At 36.5% G+C, this 19,863-nt stretch overlaps 2 protein-coding genes across 2 annotated transcripts; both read left to right on the forward strand.

Moving 5' to 3' along the window:
* Positions 1-15: 15 nt before the first annotated feature.
* LOC135475899 (cyclin-L1-like) lies at positions 16-9,230 on the forward strand. Its single transcript, XM_064755849.1, has 10 exons — positions 16-288; positions 430-504; positions 694-803; positions 4,957-5,077; positions 5,285-5,349; positions 6,655-6,859; positions 7,032-7,152; positions 7,432-7,525; positions 7,949-8,011; positions 8,129-9,230. The coding sequence occupies exons 1-10, from the start codon at positions 31-33 to the stop codon at positions 8,481-8,483; spliced, it is 1,467 nt and encodes a 488-aa protein (XP_064611919.1). The 5' UTR covers positions 16-30; the 3' UTR covers positions 8,484-9,230.
* A 2,073-nt stretch (positions 9,231-11,303) lies between these two features.
* LOC135475896 (uncharacterized) lies at positions 11,304-18,588 on the forward strand. The gene is made up of 4 exons (XM_064755846.1): positions 11,304-12,261; positions 16,103-16,240; positions 17,182-17,365; positions 18,255-18,588. The coding sequence occupies exons 1-4, from the start codon at positions 11,847-11,849 to the stop codon at positions 18,508-18,510; spliced, it is 993 nt and encodes a 330-aa protein (XP_064611916.1). The 5' UTR covers positions 11,304-11,846; the 3' UTR covers positions 18,511-18,588.
* The last annotated feature ends 1,275 nt before the right edge of the window (positions 18,589-19,863 follow it).

Raw genomic sequence — 19,863 nt, forward strand, 5'->3', positions numbered from 1 at the left:
TGTTATTTACCCTTTACTGAAAGAGTCCGGATGTTACAAGGCGTACGAATGTTAACGGGCTCATCGTCCTCAAAACGTTGTGAAATGGCCGACGAGAAGCAAGGGCCTACTCTTGTGCGCGACTTTAGTGAGGTTATTTTAACTTTAGATAATGTGCTTATCCCACCTGATAAATTGTCTCCAACACCTTCACTTCAAGATGGGTTGGATTCCGAGACAGAGACGGATTTGAGAATACTAGGATGTGAACTTATACAGACGGCAGGGATCTTGTTAAAACTTCCTCAGGCAAGTCGCCATTTTGGTTTTTGAAAATCTTCACATGTAGTGTGTTGTTTTTTGTACGGTTTCATTATAAGTTTTCTCTGCATATTGTTTGATGAGCTTAGCGAAATTTGATGTTATCATTTGTTGTTATTCTTTTTGTAGGTCGCTATGGCTACGGGACAGGTGCTTTTTCAACGATTTTATTATTCGAAATCCTTTGTAAAACACAACATGGAGGTAAGTTCTTGTTTCCCACAACCATTTTCATTAAACCTTGATTAGATATCAACTGAAAGCTTAACTGTTCTACAAATTATAATGGTATTGTTTATAGCTGATGATGGGAAGGAGACACACCCACAGAATGGATGAGACAGCACTAGTGTGTACAAGTGTACTCATTCTCGTGGACAATTTACTTTGCAGGTGTTGGCCATGGCTTGTGTAAACCTCGCCTCTAAAATTGAAGAGGCTCCCAGACGCATACGGGATGTTATCAACGTGTTCCATCATGTCAAACAAGTACGAAATGGAAAGTAAGTATCTGTCTTATTTTGGTATTGGGTGCTATAAAAAAAAAGAAATGGTATTTTTGTCCTTGATGTATATTTATATTGTACAAGTCAAACTACATAAGTCAATGCAAAGGAAATGCATTGATCACTAGTAACCATATGCAAGGCTCGTAAACAATTGTATGTTTCCCATCATGTGGGTGGAACATATAAATTTTTATTTTTTGTAGATTGTAAGCCCTCAGTAATCATTAGACCCATACAAAGGTGTGCTTATTCTGTTGCACTCCATTTCTTTATTAGGCTTCCTTGCAATAAGCCTTGCGATCATTGCTGCCCTTGCTGTGGTTTGTAAGACCAAGTCAGTTATTATCAGCATCACTCTCTGTTAGTTTCTCTGTGATGTGAGGGGTGTGATTTCCTGAAAATTCCCCCCCCCCCCCCCTAAATTTTATTTAGGTGCAGGGGCAAATTAATCTGACCTTGATAATCCCCCCAGAGGATATGAATAGGTGGTCTTACATGAACTGTGTGGTGCCTTATTTCAAGGGGTTTTTAAGTAATAAAATTATTTGCAAATAGTTTGTTTTCAGATTTTCAAACCAGAGAAGGAAATTATATGTAACTGATGGATGCCTCTGTTTTAATGTCTTCGTGTTTTGATTTTATAGCAAAATGCCCACATTTTCTCTGCCTAGAATTTACCTGTGATAGATTTATGTAAAATGATTTTAAAAAAAAAATGAATAGAAATTCACATTTTGTATAGAGAGTAGCTGTATTTACATGTTGTAGACACTCATGTAAGTGGTCTGGTGATAGCATTTAAATGTTTTCTTCTAAGAAATGACTTTGAAATATGGGGAGGGTCAGTTTATAAGAAGGGTTGGGTTGACTTACGTGGGTTTCACTTTATTAACACCACATTTTTTCTGCTGGTTTGCACAGCTACCCGCTGGAAATTAAACGGGAGAAGGGCCTCTGTTGTGGTTTGGACGTGAATGTCCACTCCTGAAGGGGTCTCTGAGTGTCCGTCATCTGGCGAATGGTTTGTATGGTAACATGGTATTCTCCATTTATCTGCAGTTGTAAAACTGTTCGTAATCCTCAACCTTTCAACCGAAAAGCACTTCACTGAATATTTAATTGAATATTACAGAAAGATGTGTTTGTTTAACTGTTTGGTCTTCTTACCCTCTGAAGTTCACTGTGCAAAGTCTTTGACCAAATCATCAATGGTTGCTTTAAATGTTGACACAGAAGGATATCTTAAGAATTGTGAGAACAATTTTAGGCATTTTTGCACCATTGTATTGAGCAATGTGATACATGATTAAAATTCCACTTTGTTGTCATGTTGCTACATTTATCAATACGCTATTCATTGGACCGGAACTGAAGCCGGCGAGATGACTTCATTGATATTCGACAAGGCCATGGACATTCACAGATTATTGGACAGGATGTATTGAAACTAAACTCATCAGATGCATCTTCATGAAATGTGGAGGAGAAGCTGAAACCAAATCATCGCAGTGGTCCCTGTGCCCATGGAACAACACAAGAATGAAACCAGCTTATGATCAATTATTACATGATACATTATGATGATACAAACAACAAAATAGCCTATCCAGGGAAATGTTTGCATGACCTAGACACAGCAAAAATACTTCCAACTTATTCATTCTTGATAATTCAGGCCCTGCCAGTCTGGTGAAGCTTAAGAGTAAACTGTTTACATTTTCAATCATACATATGGTTAATTCTAACAGTAGAGGTTTTTGAAATATGTATAGAGAGGAATAGTTTAACTCGTTTACTCAACCTGCTCTTTAGTTTTACCTTACAGTTGTATAGTTTAATGCATACTTTTGCTTAAAATCATGAGTGGTCATGCTGACCTACTTTGGGCAAGAGTATTTCATTACAAAATTACAAGTACTTGAAATTTGCTTACGGAAATATTCACTTAGACATTAGGAAACCAGTTCATACAGTAGTGGCTGTGCATAGTGGAGAACATGCATCCTTTCCGAACTGTAATATATATGGACAGTAAACGTATATGTTTTGAGGGGTCAAAAATGTACAGGAAAGATAGGAAATTCCGTGGAATAGAACCTTTTCTGGATCTGAATCAATTCCCAGTTTCTACCACTGGTTTCTGTTGTCATGCATAAATATCGCTATGACTGAAAAAATTAAGTACTCCGTAAAATCAGAAGCATCCATGCATATATACTTTTATAAAGAACATTTAAGAGGTAGTGCAACACTTTTTTTTTGTATTTTAAGTTGTAACATTTGTAATAGGGTTGTGCAAAGTGTTTAAGTTTAACGGTATTTATTGATAAATGTACCTGTTGCAATTAATGTGGCAGAACAGCATAAAAATTTTTAATGTAAGTGAAGTCCCTTATATCTGGATGGCATCCATCTGAAGACGAACATTTCAGTTTCAATTGGTGTCTCTTTTTTGGACATTGAGATCTCCCCAACAAGTTCACTTATTGTATGAAAACGTTAGCAGGATTTGTGCCGTCTCTCATTATAATAATTTTGTTGCAATACGTTGTCTTGTAACTGTCTTCATTTCTGAGACATTTGTAAGTACAGTGTATTACTTCATACGAAGGCATAAGTAATGCCAGTAAGTGTTGGTTGTAATGCTTTGTTTTAACTGGGAAAGCTCAACTTAGCACCAACCATATATGGTTATCTTTTTATTGCAAATTCTTCTTTGTTTTATGAATTAAGTACAGCGTTAAACCCCAAGCACTCGCTCACTCACTGTTGTATGAAGTGTATGCAGTTTACATTGTGATGTTCTTATTTTTGTAAGTGATTTTGAAGTATTTTTTATCTTACCAAAAAGCACTTCAGAGAACTTGGTTCATTGATGAATGACACAACTTGATTTTTGTGGCTGTTTGATGCTAGATGTTTCCCATTGCCACACAGATTATTTATAGGGACTAAGCATCTGTCTTTTTTATTTTTTACGTTCAAACATTGGCTAGTCAAATTTAGACATGCGATCTTTTAACATGAGCCATCTATCGTCACTAAACAAGAGCATGTGTGAGATACTGGGAGGTGTGGCAGCTATTGCAGATTTGAGTTTGTTTATCCTTAAAAGTTAAGTTGGCTTTGTTATATACACACTCAGACATCATGACAGGATATGGTGCCAAGAAAATTATTTTGTGTCCGATATTCTGTTTGTGGCTTAATGACCCATTAAAACATTCAACATTTTTTTACTAATGGTTGTTGATGATGGTTGAGATTAAGACTACGAAAGCTTTAAGACTATCCATTTGTTTTGACCTTAACTAAGATGTGCTTAAATCAGTCTAGGAAAAGAATGAGCATATTTTTCGTGAAACTAATAACCATTAATATAAACAAAACAGGTCTCTGAGGTGTGATTTTTAAACTTGTAGAAGACTAGGAGTGGGATCTACACGTCCAAATTCATACTCCAGACTCGTAAATGTGGGTTAACATGCCTTGAATTCGAAGACCTGTAGCTGTGAAGTGCCATTTAAAAACCTCCCTACACATGTTCATAATGCACAAATAGGTTAAATTTGGCATAAAATGTTGATTACCAAAATTACATATGGAAAAAGAATGAGGAGTTTGTTCAGTTTAATGTGATTTTAAATGTGGGAATGTTTTTTCTTATAAATACCTCCATATTGCTGCAAAAATGCAGACGTGGTGTTAGTTCAGCTTATGTGGCTAGGACGTGAACGATAAGATACTTATACCACACACTTGAACAATTTATATTTAGTCGTCACATTCTTCAGGGTGCGTATTTCATCTGTCCAGTGTATCTTTCCTCTGTATTTTCATATTGAAAATGAGTTGAATGTATTTCAAATGTTTGGCAACCCACTGCAGATAATTTTTGGATGTGCCAATGTATCTTATTGAATGACGTGCAGGTGTAAATTTGATGTTGCAAAAATTTGAAATAAAGGAATTTAAACCTGTCTTTGTTTATGTACTGTACAGCTCATTTAGCAGTCAGTTGGAAGGTTGAGGATTAAAAAGGGAACACAGCAAAGGGTTCTGTGCAAATCGGTATGAAATTGTTTTATGGTAAACCTGTATTTGTCACCTTAAATGTGGACAACAATTTAAAATTGTATGTTTTCAGAACAATACAGCCTTTAGTGTTAGACCAGCACTATATTAACCTGAAAAATCAGGTTATCAAAGCAGAAAGACGGGTCCTCAAAGAACTGGGCTTTTGTGTTCATGTCCAGCACCCTCACAAGGTAACCAATCTATACGTACATTAAAGTTACTACTATGACCAGCTTATGAAATGTAATGTTTCAGTGGTAAGAGCATAATGTTGTCTTGTTATCCAGGTTAAAACAAGTGTTAAAGAAAATTTATGATCTGCACAAATTCTTCACCAATATCTAAATCTGGCAAAGCTTTCAGTGTAACTTTAATCGGTTTGTGTTCTTTCTCCCTAGATAATTGTGATGTATCTGCAAGTTCTGGAATGTGAACGCAATAGGAAACTTGTGCAAACAGCATGGTAGGTATCCCTTTCTCATCACAATTACAATGTAATTTGCCTTTGTATTTCAGAAAAGAACTAATCTGATTAGGGTGAATTAATTTTTGCCTTGCTATGTATAAAAATTTACAGTTTCACCCATCACCCGTAGAAGTATGTGAATGAGGTAAGTTTTGTTGGTGACAAGCCATACCCTTTTATCTAGGACTCTCAAATCCGTCAATTTGAAGTATGTGTGTAATGAATCAATTAAATGCAGTATTTTGTTACCTTGTATTAATTGTTCATTTTTCCTTTTTGCTACCCCAGCTAGGAGGGTAGAAGTGTTGCATTGCACCACCCCTTAGAACGGCAGGGAAACCTCGTACAAACCCCGCCATCGCCTAACAACATGCTCTCCACTGCCTAGCACCTTAGCCAGCCAACAACCCATCAGCGCCATGAGGCTTGGGGACAAGGAGCAGCATGCCAAGGCAGCAGACAGTTTGACAGCAGTGGTTCCAGGACCTACAGCACCAGACCATCGCTACACGGAAACAAGTCTGAGTGTACTTGTGTAAAATCTCATTCTACCAAGTCTCTCCTGTGTACTAGTTTCCTTGATTGTAGAGTTAATTCTACTGTTCAAGAACTCTAAATCTAACTGCAGCCAGTGGCTGCCCCTTTTGAACTGGTTAATAATCATGTCTGTTTGTATTGTGAGCAGAAGACCTTGTGTAGGCTGTGTTCATTGTCACCGACAAGGCTTCTTTGGGCTGGTGAATATGAGATGAAACCACAGAAATGCTTGAAATTTTACTAGCTTCACTGAAGAACGTCCTGATATTGATGCACATCCCCAAACAACGTGTCAGATGGTTTACTGAATGATCTGAAATGAGTCTGGTTGGTGAAAATATGTTGTACTACGGAATGGTAAGGCCTGGTGGGTTTGAAAGTGTTGTAACAGTTATTAAAAGTTTTGAGAGTCCTAGATATTAATCCAAGTCCATGTGCTTATAAATTACAAGTGATGCGCCAGCTAGAAAACGAGGAACGCCAATTGGCTGAAATTCCCCACTTTCATGATTGATGTTAATTATTTTTTCTATGAAGACGGACTGTATTTCTCTAGTCCTTAGCTATCTGCAGTCACTTGTAATGAAAGCCGTGGAATTTGTGTGAAGGGTGTTGAAAAAGATGTGAACAAAAAGTCACTCTGGAAAGAGATTTTTTTCAAGAATAAGGTACCACTGAGCTGATGTTGGAAGGTTCAGTCATCATTGCCTGATCTAGTCCTAACAGTTTGTGATGTGAAATGAGGCCCATCTCCTATCATTACAGGAACTACATGAATGACAGTTTCCGTACAGATGTGTTTGTGAAGTATCAGCCAGAAAAAATCGGATGTGCCTGCATATACCTGGCTGCCAGACAGCTACAAATTCCACTTCCGAACTCACCGGCCTGGTTTTCCATTTTTGGTGTGAAGGAAGATGAAGTACAGGACATCTGCCTCTCGGTTCTCAAACTGTATGCCAGACCAAAGGTTAGTTCATGTTGGCTGATCCACTTAAGTACTGAACAAGGAAGTCCTACAGTTGTTTTCAGACTTGACCCCACCCAGATTAGCAACCATGTTTGAATCTTTTAGCAATTTGATTATTTATTACTATTAAGAAATTTGTTTTATTTTCTCATGGAGTTATTTTTTGTTTCAGCCAAATTATGATGAACTTGAGAAGATTGTCAATGATGCCAAAAAAATCCAGATTGAAGCTAAACTCAAGGCCAAAGGGATAACATCTGAACAGGGAACACCCAACTCCAATTCCAGGCCATGTAAGTTATATTTGATGTTTTTGTCATTTGTGATTGTCTTTCTTCATTCATAGTTAACTGCAAGTCCAGACTGCTGTCAAAAGAATGAAATGCACGTCAAGACATGGGTAATTGACATCTGGTAATTTGTTGAAATACTGAAATTTTGTGGTGAAATTTCCTGTAGACAGCCATACATAACCATTTTGCGAGGTTAAATTCTGGTTAACCTGTTTTTCATTTTATTGACAAAAGTTTTCTTTGCCCAGCATGTTGTGATGATAGTTCCTTCCTCTTCAGGTACCCCTAGGAATGTGAGCCCTAATCCATCACTCTTGGGAACAATGAAAAAAGTGAAATCAGACTTAGACATTCATGGAAATGGAACCCCAGTGTAAGTACTGATACTGAAACATTATATATGTAAGGTGTAGCTCCTAGGGAATGATATTTGTTGCAAGAGGTTACTCTTATTGGGGTTTTCTTTGAAGACCCACACACACATTTAAACCACTAATTTCCACTAATAATCCTTGTATACACTTAGAGTAGATACACATGTCTACATTTTTTGAATTATTCTGAGATTCAACCTGTGAATGATTGGTAAGATTGACTACCAAGGCTTTAAATTACCCCGCAGTTTTCATTTTGATGAATTAGGCTTTAGGGTAGGTTGCTGCATGTAGGGTTGACAATGTGTTTCAGTGCAATTTATAGGTCTTACGTAAATTTTGTGATATCATGCCAAGGAATACTTTCAACTGAAGAAGCAGATTTATAGAGTTGCTGATCCATAATTTTTGTATGTTTATAGAGAAAAGAACCATTCAAAGAAGAGAAATCATTCACCAGATAACCGGGACTCCAGCAAGTCGAGGTAAGAAAACATTCCGCAGTTAATGTGATTAATGAATTATTTCTTTTCCTTGAGATAATTGATGTGTTCAAGTTGTTTGTCACCATAATAATACTTAATAAATCTGTCATTCAACAGATCGTCTCGATCCCACTCAAGTAGAAGCAGAAGTCGAAGCACGAGCAGAAGTCCTGCGCCCAAATCCAGAAAGTACAGGTCTCCTGTCAGGAAGCAGAAAAAGGATCGTTTGTCGCCAGACCGTTACAAGGAGAAGCATCATTCCCACAAACACGAAAAGCGCCGAAAGCGCTCCTTGTCCAGGAGTCGCAGTCGCTCTCTCAGCCTCTCGCCTGACCGTCGGCACAGCCACAAAAAGTATTATAAGGACAAAATGCGATACCGAAGTCCTGAGCCTCACAGGCGCTCACACAAACACAGGAATGGCCACAACAGTCCAGTCAGGGATAAATACTCCAAATACTACCGCAGATGATGCTTGTGAATTTTAAAGAAATTATCCGATTGCAATTTACAATCTTATCAGGTATATCATATACATACATATATATATAGCAGATCTTTATTTTGTGTCTCCATTTGCAGGCGCAGCAAACGACAAAGGGCCATTTATCATATTTGAATTTGTATGGAAAAGTTAAGTGTTATTCTTGGAACTCTGAGGAATTTTGAGGTAGTGTTACTCTGTGATATTTAAATCCTGATTTTGGGTTTTATATTAATACTTGCTGCTTAACTGAAAAATTTGCTGACATGTTCATTTTTGGTTAAGGAGTTGAAAGTTGTGTTGATGATTAATCAATGGTTAGGAGATTAGAAATCATGAATGTAGAGAATCCTGATGTTTTTATCAATCCAAAAAGCATCCAGTTGTCAACCAGATTTTTTTTATTTCCAAGTCAAACACTATTGTTTGATCGACAGTGAAAGTAATATTTGAGAAGATTTGTGTAATTTTTTGTAGGTATTAACCTGTATATCATCATAACAATTCAGAAAGCAGCTCATATTCATCAAACGATCCTCCGTATTTAAAAAAAAATTAGTTTGATACATGTATATGTTGAAAATGTCTTGTTTATATGTCCATAAATCGACACATCCTGAAATGTTTGCGTGAGAATAGACATTGATAAAAGAATGCATGTTTTTTCTGTCATCTTTTGAACTTTTGAATACTCCACAAAGCTTGTATATATGTAAATAAAACTACTTCATGAAATACATGACTTTGTTGAAAATGTAAGGTGAATTCCATCATGTTCAGATGCAACTTTCACAAATTTTGGTACTCTGATTTGTTCATCTTTTGAAACTACCAAACAATGATATACTCATAGAATCAAATTATTTCCAAAGTTTTGTAAAAGTGGCCTCTGAATTAGAATGCCCAAATGACATGTTTATCTCAGAACTGAAAGTTAATTTTTTTCGTAGCAGTCCTGCAACAGTGTGTAGTGACTGGTTTCAGTTTTTTGGTTACATTGAAAGCTCATTCTCAATCCTGCAAAAACTTCTGAATTCTCTGGTTTCTTGGTTTCCTCATCTGTGACTAACAAACTTATATGTAGGCTTTAGTGCAGGAAGTTACCCCTCACATAGCCATGTAAATGTAACTAGTTCCTTTAAAACGGATAACAATCTTGTCTCAGGGAGATTCTTGTGACCCAATCTCTGGTGGAAAGGCTGATTTTGAGAAGTGAACAGATCATTTGGAGATTTGTTTGAGGGTTGGGGAGTTTGGTCATTCGTGTTAAATAAAGCTGATGTGACGGTGATTATATATATACTGATATATGTAACAGATCACTATCCTAGGCGTCCGTTTGTGTACTTTCCACCTTGTGGTCTTCATGGGAACATGACGCAGGTGATGGGAGAGAGGCAGATAGGCAAGGAAATATCTTAATTCCTGTTTTTTCCAGACTTTTTGACATTGTAGAGCATACTTAATTGTTCTTCAAAAATATAGCCACTTTTTACACAGGCTTTGTAGGTTTTACCAAAATTAAGCTTCTCAGATCTCTCTCCCTCTAAATATCTGTCTATTGAATGCATGTCTTAGACATAATGCAATGGACTTTGACTTCATTATTCTCTAAAAGACATCTTTGTAAATGAAACAAACTATAAATGACATCTGTATAACATGAGATCTCAAAGTTCTTGTAAGGTACTGTTGCAACAGAGATCCGAAGTTGCAAGACTTGAAACTATCGCAGACAGGAATCCCGTTTAAACTTTTTGTTAATAGTTTAAATATTCATCGAATATAGAGTCTGCATTTATGTACCGTAGTAGTTTCACCTTGTCCAAGATTGCATGCTGCGTGCAGTGTCGGTACATAGGGTGTCTTAAGTAATGCATTCCTGTAAAGCAGCAATAAATTAGTTAACTCGCGTCAGGTCGGACAAATGACTAAAACTGTGTCCATTACCGGTACCTATATAAGTTAACATTTAGGCTGATTCAAAGATATAGGAGGTTTGGTTGGATGGTAGGAGGATATCCTAGGGGGAAAATTAAGTTTCAGAGCCAAAAGTAATAGTCTATGACATGACTTTGCCTTCAAATTGCATGTTCTGCCATTTTGGGTCATACTAGTATAGAGTTCAATAAGCTAATCAGGGTACTATAACAACACCTGAATGATGACAATGCACTGTGTTAAAGTTAGCACGGTTAATACATTGGCTTGCCCAAATCCTATAATCGTGTAGACAGAGAATTTATATACAGGCATGACTATGATGTAGACACTATATATATATATATATATATATCGTTTGTTACTTCCATGTATAACAGTCACATTCAACTTGTTGATAGATCTACGATTTGACTGCTTTAAGATTAATGGTAAGTGAAGAGGCCAGGAATTAATGATGGCCGGTTGATGACTCGTCATGCACATCATGACGAGTTTAAACTGTGTCTGTGTTCAGATCACTGTCACGTGGTGATTGATTGACAGGTAAACAGAGCTGAATGAGCGTGATCAACATTGTAACCATGGAAGCGCGCCGCGTCTGGCCAACCGGCATGGCGGTTACGGCTGATGTCGGCAGAGCGACGGTAGAAACAGACTCAGCGTACAACAACACCTACGATCTCCATCAACACTGAAAATGGCGATTTTATGTACATCGTGTGGATTTCATAAACACCTTACCAAACTCTGGAGTCCAAATTTGGATTATGCGTGAAATATAATCAAGGGGTGCCGATTGCACCTGTATTGATACGGGACCACGTTGACAGGTGAACGAATGAATAACCGCGATTGAATAGGGTCAGCGGTTTAACCATAACGGTCGGCACGTTTGTTCATAGTCGTGTTTTCTACACTCACTAGGCAGAGTACGCAAATACATATTGTCCGCTCAACCATTGCCCCCCGACATGCAGGAACTTGCGCTGTCACTCTCAAGGACCACGTTGTTAGTCCCATAGACGTCTATTTCAGTGACAGATTGGCGATCCATACCCAAGCCAAAGGAATATCCGAGCCATTTTTGTGGAATTTCACCACAGCCACCCGTAATATTTACCTGGATGATTTTTACCTGTATCTGTGATTATCTTCAGAAGCCTTACATGTTGTGATTTACCCATGTTGTGTGCCTTTAACTTGTAGGCCTAATGATATAGTTGGAGATGTGATAGGCCTATAAATTTCGGTAGTACATATGCAGCCTTTAATCGAGCCAACACAATGAATTGTGACATTTCTGATGTAAAATGCTTTTTACTGCCTTACAACTTTACCAGTCATGTGTGCTTTTTTACCTATAGGTAAGTTTAAGCACCATCCATAATTCCCGTATACTCAGTTACTATGGCAACCGGGTTGCCCCCTACCGGCCTGAACCGACGGCGGTTCGTGCCGAAAATGACAGGAGGCAAACGTGGGCCTTCTGAACCGATTGCGACAACCAGCGACGAGGAGGAAACGTGCGACAGCTGGAAAGATGGGCAGACGGAAGGACCCCCTGAAGCCCGGAAGTGCATAGATAGTCCCTTACAGAGCCCCGTGAGTCCGGTGGGGTCAGTAGACTACGAAAACGTGAGTTCCCCGGGGGACAGCAGCACGGCTAGTGGACCCGTGTATGTGCGACAGCCCGGTTTTACGCATCACGCCCACGAGGTGACCAAACCGAAATCGAAGAAAAAGAAAACTCTAACAGTGACGGACAGATTAAGTACAAGGACACCCGAGCAGGAATTAGCTCCCAAAGCCAGGCCTAAGAAAGGTAAGGCTCGCCCTTTTAAATTTAATGTTGCTTCTGCAAGTATGAAGAGGTTAGATAAATGTTAAAGGTTCAAACTTTTAATCGGTGCATAAATCAGGCTTTAGTGAACAGATAACAAAGTTTTGAGGAAGTTTATAACGGTGAACAATTTAGAACAAATGCCAGTAGAATTAGTGGCACTACAACATACGTGTATTATTGGTTTTATTGAAACATTATTGCAAACATGTGGTAACAAATGTGGCGTGAATCGAAAATGTTACAGCATTTGTGCACTAGCAATAAAATCACTTTATAGTGTCTTTATAGTTTTATGTTAGATCGTTTGAACAATATATGTTGTACTTGAGCAACAGTGTAAACTAATGTGAATTAAATGAAAGCAGATGTATTGTTGTAGAAAAAAAGGAATGTGAAAATATGAGTAAAATATGTGGTACATCTATATGTAAAATCAAGAAATATGCGAAGCAGCATCTAGTGGCAGCAGTATAAAATTGTTTGAATAGTATCTTGTGTGATGTTGGAGAAGTTTAAATGTAGTTAGGTTTAGGTTGTAACATTGTCTAAATATTTAATTACAGACTGAAAGAAATATTATATGTTAACAACATTAAGAGTTTCATGTTCATAAGCCTATAAATCTGTTTTTTTTTTTTTGTTAAAAGATATGTTGCTAATAGACATTATCAGGATTGAACATTGTAGTCCTAGCATATATTGAATTATAAATATATACCTTGCAGGAATGAAAGATGATATGAACAGTGCTAAAACTAAAATGCATTTGTCTGCTGTATGGCAAACAGCATAATAATCTGAAATTGCACAGGTTACTGTTCAATGAAACATTTCAGGCAATTTAACCATGATAATGTCTGCGGACAGAAAAAATCAGGTAGAGAAACCATTGCTCTTAAAATGCGCTTTATTCAAATATGCAACGTCATTGATAAAGAGCTTGTCGCCTATTGGGAGAACTTATTATATTGGGTGTGCTAGAAAAAGTACAGAATCTTCTTAAATTCAAAGTTATTCAGAATTTTTTTCCAACGTAAGACTTTAACGGTTAGTATAGGTGGGCCATGAAAAAGGAGAAAAAACTTTATTCAATTTGCAGTTGTTCAAAACATTTTTAACAGAAGACTTTATTAAGAGTCTGTGGCATGTGTGTTAATCACCAAAGATCATGTCAACTTTCGGGAGAAATTTTTATATTGGGTGAACAGTTATTCAGAATGTTTTGAAAATAAGCCTTTGGTAATTCACACACTTCATTTAATGAAAGTTAGACTCAGTTCATAAAAATTTCAGCATCACAGGGGAAGTCATGTTAATGTGTTTTCTGTTTTCTGGATCATATATAAGACTACTTATCCTGTAAGTTTCTGTTGTTTACCAGCTCACACGTGTGTTATCTGCACTGCAGGTGGTAATGTTGTATTGAGCCAGTCAAGAAATATCATATCTGTGCAAAGAAATTGATATTATTTATAGTCAGAGGTGTAATAAATCGGATAATACAAGTACAAACCACTTACTTTTTCTCCATATAAGATTACTTTATCCTGGTAACTAATGGTTTAATATAAGAAAATGACCATAAATTTTGTTCGTGCCTGACATTTATTTGCCCCTGAATATGCACTTTTGTGGCTGAAACTTTAGGTCATTGACTTAAGGGCCTAAATATGGCGTAGGTACTTGTATTTGAATGAAATAACTGTTATTAAAGTGAATCTGCAGTTGAAAATTGGTGAATAATTATTGCCTCGCTAAAATAGTTCATGGAGAGGATATACATGCGATGTAACATTTTCCCCATCTGTCGATGTATCCAGTTAATCTTTCTGTTAAAGTCCAGTTTTACTGTGGACAATCTACCGACTCATACATTGTCAGACTTTGTGTACACCGCACCTAAGGGGGATAAAACACATTCATTACCATAACAAGGAATTTCTATCCCATTAACCTGTTATTTACTATGGTCAATTTGTACTCCAATCAGCATGTACTTGCACAGTTATAAATAAACTTTGTGTAGTCAGCACCTAAAATACAATGCAACAAATATTGTAAATTCAGTCAATTTTACATATATCAATTGTCTTATCAAAAACATTTAATTCATTATCTTTTTACAGCATTTTTTTCTCAATCTGCTGGTTGATTAATCTCAGATTTTGTACAAATAATGGTCAGAGCCTCTGCCGCGAAGTCAGTGTACCGAGGATCAAACCCTGGTTAAGTCATATATGTATCAAAGATTTTAAAAATGGTACATGTTGCTGCCTAACTTGGCGCCCAGCACTGAGAGGTTAGAGTAAGGAAACACAAGTGGTTGGTCCGGTGTCAGTATAATGTGCCTTGCTGAGGTGTCATGTCATGTCTGGTATCTGCTGCATGATTCTTCAGTAGCAGCAGAACTTTGTCGGCATGGACCCTGTCACAAGAAGACACAGTATATATATATATATATATACACACACACAAACACCTAATGAATCTAAGTAGTCACATGACTGAAAAATTATTAATACAACAAAAGACCCTACATATACATACCACCTCTGCAACTAATACTATGAAACATTCTGAGAGAACAGTGAGGAGTAGAGAAATACTTTGGCCATTTTTATGAAGCTTGTATCTTTAATGATACAAACAAGTTATTTTTAGCATTATTTTTCAAATAATCATGTGCATATAAAATAAACTGAAAAAAGTACTTCAGTGATTAAAAAAGTTGAAGATTGACAGTGTGCATGTTAATTACCTTAATTTGTATTTTAACTAATAGTATGTATGTATACACTCGATTCATCAGGATAATTTAAGGTGACTTGAAGGGAGTGGTATTGTACACTCTCCTTAGATTTTAATATAACAAACATCGGGCATCACATTTAGAGATATACAACCACTAAGAGATTTGTATTGTTTTGTTTTTTTCTTATTATTTTGGTTTTGGCTTTTCTGTTTATGTTTTGACTATAAATTGTGATTCCTTTGTACTTATTTCGTCTGAAAAAATGTTCAGTCAGCCATAGGGTGATATATGCCATAGGTAATGTTGTAAGTTGTTTGTGTGAAAACCAATTTCAGGAAATTTGCCAAGAATGTTAATGTGCTTGTCTGTTTTGGCTCAAGGCCCAAGATTAGACTTGTTGTCAACTGTGGTGGACTATAATTGTCTGATGACCTCATGCTTTCGTGCTTTTCATGCTTAAACTGTTGTGAAGCTAGAAAGAATAAAATCTGAACTACGGTGATGTATTATTGATGATATTGTTAGTTTACCACAGGGAGAACACGTCACAATAAAAGGTGGAACAGATATTTATTTGGATATGCATTCATGTACATTTATGCCAAAGACCGTAATCTTTTATTGAAACAAATGAAAACTTTTATAGACCTACTCATCGCTTACATGCATAGTCAATTTGTATAATCCATTTTAAACAGGTTGATGTTAATTAAGGGACTGACTGTTTTACCATTAATTACAGAAATAATGACACTGCCTGTGCACATTTATTAAACCACATTGGCTGTATGAGGTTATCTCCCTTGGATCTAATGGTGCCCCTAATCAGATGTGCACCAGTAAACATAAGACCATTTACCAGTAATATTTATATTAACATATACCAAGAACCAGTCTTATGATGCTTAGTCAAACATTTAATCTATTTGTGTGTGGGTTTTATACTAAATTGGTAAATTGATTTTAAGTTATAGGTTACAGTGATATGATATTGTCTCTGTCCAGTCCCAAGGTTTTAAGGTATGATTGGTAAATATGGTGTATTGTTCATGAAACGTGTATTTTCAGATCCTTTGCCGATGCGATTAAGAGCTCTCCCACAATCCTTCTGGCAACAGCCAAACACGCCCAATTATATCTCCCCAGCAACATGTTTCGCCACTCTTCCACCACTGAAGATCCGAGACTCAGACGAGGATGTCACAGGTTAATATTTTATGAGATATACAGAGTATACAGAGTGGGCGTAATTGCTCAACATTTCACGACAACACATGCCATTTCCAGGCTGTGTAAATACGCATTATTTTCCTCTGTTCAACCATGATTTACAAGCACAATAAAAAAGGAGAGTATACCACTTGCACCAACTTGTTTTAAGCAGTCAGTGTAGCCTACCACATTAAATGTAACATATTTCATATATAGTTTCAGAGAACAAAGGTTACTTGTCTGCAGTGAATAGAAGACCCACTGATTACTCCATGATTTACTATCAATTTTAATTGATATTCCCTGATTTGTGAGCACAATTTAGCTCGCCACTTGGACCAACTTCAAGTTGTCCACACCAGGCAATGTTCTACATTAGATGTAACCTATTTCGTATATAATTTTGGAGAAGATAAAAGCCTTGTCTGCAGTGATTAGAAGACCCAGTGATTGCTGCGTGATATACATGTACTATTAATTTTGCTTTTCATTTTGAATTTTTCACGTGAACTCGAACTGTCGTAGATGGCTTTTTGTTCCCAATCATATACTGAACCAAACAGAAACAGCAGCTTTCCATCAGCCTTTACATGATCAGGAGAGCTTTATTATAATTGTTTTATGTTCAGCTATTTATACCTGCTTGTTATGTGCTTCTGATGGCTAAAAACATATTTTATATCGATCTAATCATTAGTACATCTAACCATACTATCAAGCATTAATGTAGGTGTTTTATGTGATTATACAATAGTATACAATAATGTCTTGTCTACTTTAAATAGTTCTTTTATGTACCCCGACAAATGCATTAATAGGATTTTGCTATCCCTTAAAATTCAATGCATGCATGTAATGGGGATTAAAATTGTCATCCCCATATTTGCAGCTTGTTTTCTTTCTCAACAAGAAAACCTGTGATTTCTCTAATTTAGATGTTCGACCAATCACACCTCCTGAGGATCGAGAGACATGCAAAAAGGTTCCGTCTCGACCAAGTCAGTGTCGAGAACGGAAAATCACTGTGGCCGACACAGATCAGCTCTTCAGGCTGTTTGATGTGATTGAAAACAAGACGTCGCGCAAATCCGTCAGCCAAGGCAACTTCAAACGAGGAAGGTGAGAAAGTTGTGGAACAATCCAGTGCCTTTTATCTGCTCGATGACTTAATAGGTGAACTTTTCATATGTAACAACATTGGTCCTAAATTAAAAAATCATTCTCTGTCAATCATATAAAACAAATTTGAAAAAGTATTTAGGCCTACTGTGGCAGTAATAGCAAAGTAAAGCCTGATGACATAGATAACTTGTGTACAGGCAGCTGGAGGGTGGATGAGAGGTGATGTGGGGAGGAGTGATTGACTGATGTCAAAATTTGAAATGTAACATAAGCATTTAACTTTAGACTATATGATTTAAAGTTGATAACACTTAATAAGTGTCCTATGACGATTTAATCCCTTGAGGCTATAACTTTGTATTATATCGATGTCAAAAATAGCATTGTAGAATCGCCCACCTTGACTGTTGCCTAATTTGAACATTTGGTGTCTAAATACTAAATTTGTTCCCCAGTTTGCACCATGTTTGAACTGCATTCAGCACAGGTGGACTAGTACATTGTATCTCTTACAGCAAGGCTGGCAGTTTGGACAGTTTTGCTGGCTATTTATAGTGAATTAGCCTTAACTTCGAGTCATGGTTTGTTAGTTAATAGCTGATTATCTCCGGCCGTACATGGAAAGGTCTGACAGCAACCTGCGGATGGTCATGGGTTTCCCCCGGGCCCTACCCTGTTTCCTTCCACCATAATGCTGGCCGCCGTCGTATAAGTGAAATATTCTTGAGTACGGCGTAAAACACCAATCAAATAAATAAATAAATAGCTGATTATTGTACTGACATTTTTTATTTTGTTCAGTGTTAAATTGATGTTTATTTGTACATTTAGCCTGTTGTTTGTGTTTTCGTTACATTGTAATTGTAATATGTTCATTTCCTCACAGACCCAGAAAAGTATTCCTAGGCAAGAGCACAAAGCAAGGTTTATTGTCTGGGAATGACCCTCATTTGGCCGACGCTGTCACAGAAAAAATGTTTCCCAACCTAAGTTTAGAACATCGGCAACAGATGGGATGTTCCGGCCAGTCGTCACTGCACATGATCACCTTAGAAACGGGGGACAAACCCATTTCATTGCCGTCGCTGAGTATTGAGCAGAATTATTCACAGATGTTATCTGAACTTGTTATGCATATTTGATGAGATGCTTTCTTTGTTATGGCAGACCAGAGCATTGTAGTGGTGTTGTTATTGTTGGTGATATTGACATGTTATGAAGTTAGGAGCTTTATATTTTCCAGAAATGTACGAACAGAATTAAGATGATCACTCCATGCATGTTAAAGTTGTGAATCTCAGCTGGATCTGAGTCTTGTTTTGTTGTGTTTAAAGGATCAGACATTTTGTGTCCTAAATCTGAATGTTATGATGGTAGGGAGCCCCATACCAGTGATAAAACATATTTATACATACATATATATATATATATATATATATATATATATATATATAAGGAGTTACAGTTTGCTATCTGTGCGCATGATTGTTTTGGGGATTTCTAAAATTATAGTGCTTTTCAAAAAAAACAATGGTTGGACGAATGCACAATTGTTTTATTAAAGACATTAGCATATTGTTCTGCATTGCTTTTGAACAGTTATCTTCCTCTTACATTATATGTGGGTATTATACTCAAATACATATCAGTGAAAACATTACGTATTTTAATAATTAATTTCACCCCTGCATTGTTTTTCTTTAATTAATTTATTCTTTAGTGCATATATTCTTTGATTTTGCAGTGGTTGCTGGTCAACGGCTGTTTTGTTTGTTTTTGTTTAATTTTTTTTTTTTTTTTAATTTATTGTTGTCAGGTATGAAGTATAAAGTTGTCTGTCATAGATGTATAAAAATTCAAGCATATTACCATTTTGTATAAAATTCAGTACATTCCTTTTTTGAATAGTTTTAAAATTGTTTACAGGTAGTAAATTTTTGACACTTTACCTTTAGTTTCAATTTTCTCATTACTCACTATTGAAACAACCCATGAATGTATCAATGGCTAAACTACATCTAGTTCAAAGTTTTCATTGGTAATAATCAATTATAAATGTGTTTGTATATATCAGAAACAAATATATCTTTTGTTTTGTTTGATATATTATGGTCTTCTTATATCTTTAACTTAATTGTTGCAAAACTGACCATGCACCACCATCTCGGAAATAATTTAGTAAGAATTCTGGAAAACATTAAGTTGTTGTTTACGCAGTCATTATTGAAAGCTTTTTGTATCTTTAACTTAATTGTTGCAAAACTGACCATGCACCACCATCTCGGAAATAATTTAGTGAGAATTCTGTAAAACATTAAGTTGTTGTTTACGCAGTTATTATTGAAAGCGTATGCCATAGTTATCATTTGTCCATGATATCTGAATTAAGTACAGGTTTAGTAATTACATAGTGAAATACCTCAGTGATTCTCAAGACTGGCAGATATGCATAGATTGATAATTATTTTAGATAAAGTTTGGGATTACCTGCAGTT

Source organism: Liolophura sinensis, chromosome 9 (genome assembly GCF_032854445.1).
Source record: "Liolophura sinensis isolate JHLJ2023 chromosome 9, CUHK_Ljap_v2, whole genome shotgun sequence".
In the NCBI taxonomy this organism is placed as follows: Eukaryota; Metazoa; Mollusca; class Polyplacophora; order Chitonida; family Chitonidae; genus Liolophura; species Liolophura sinensis.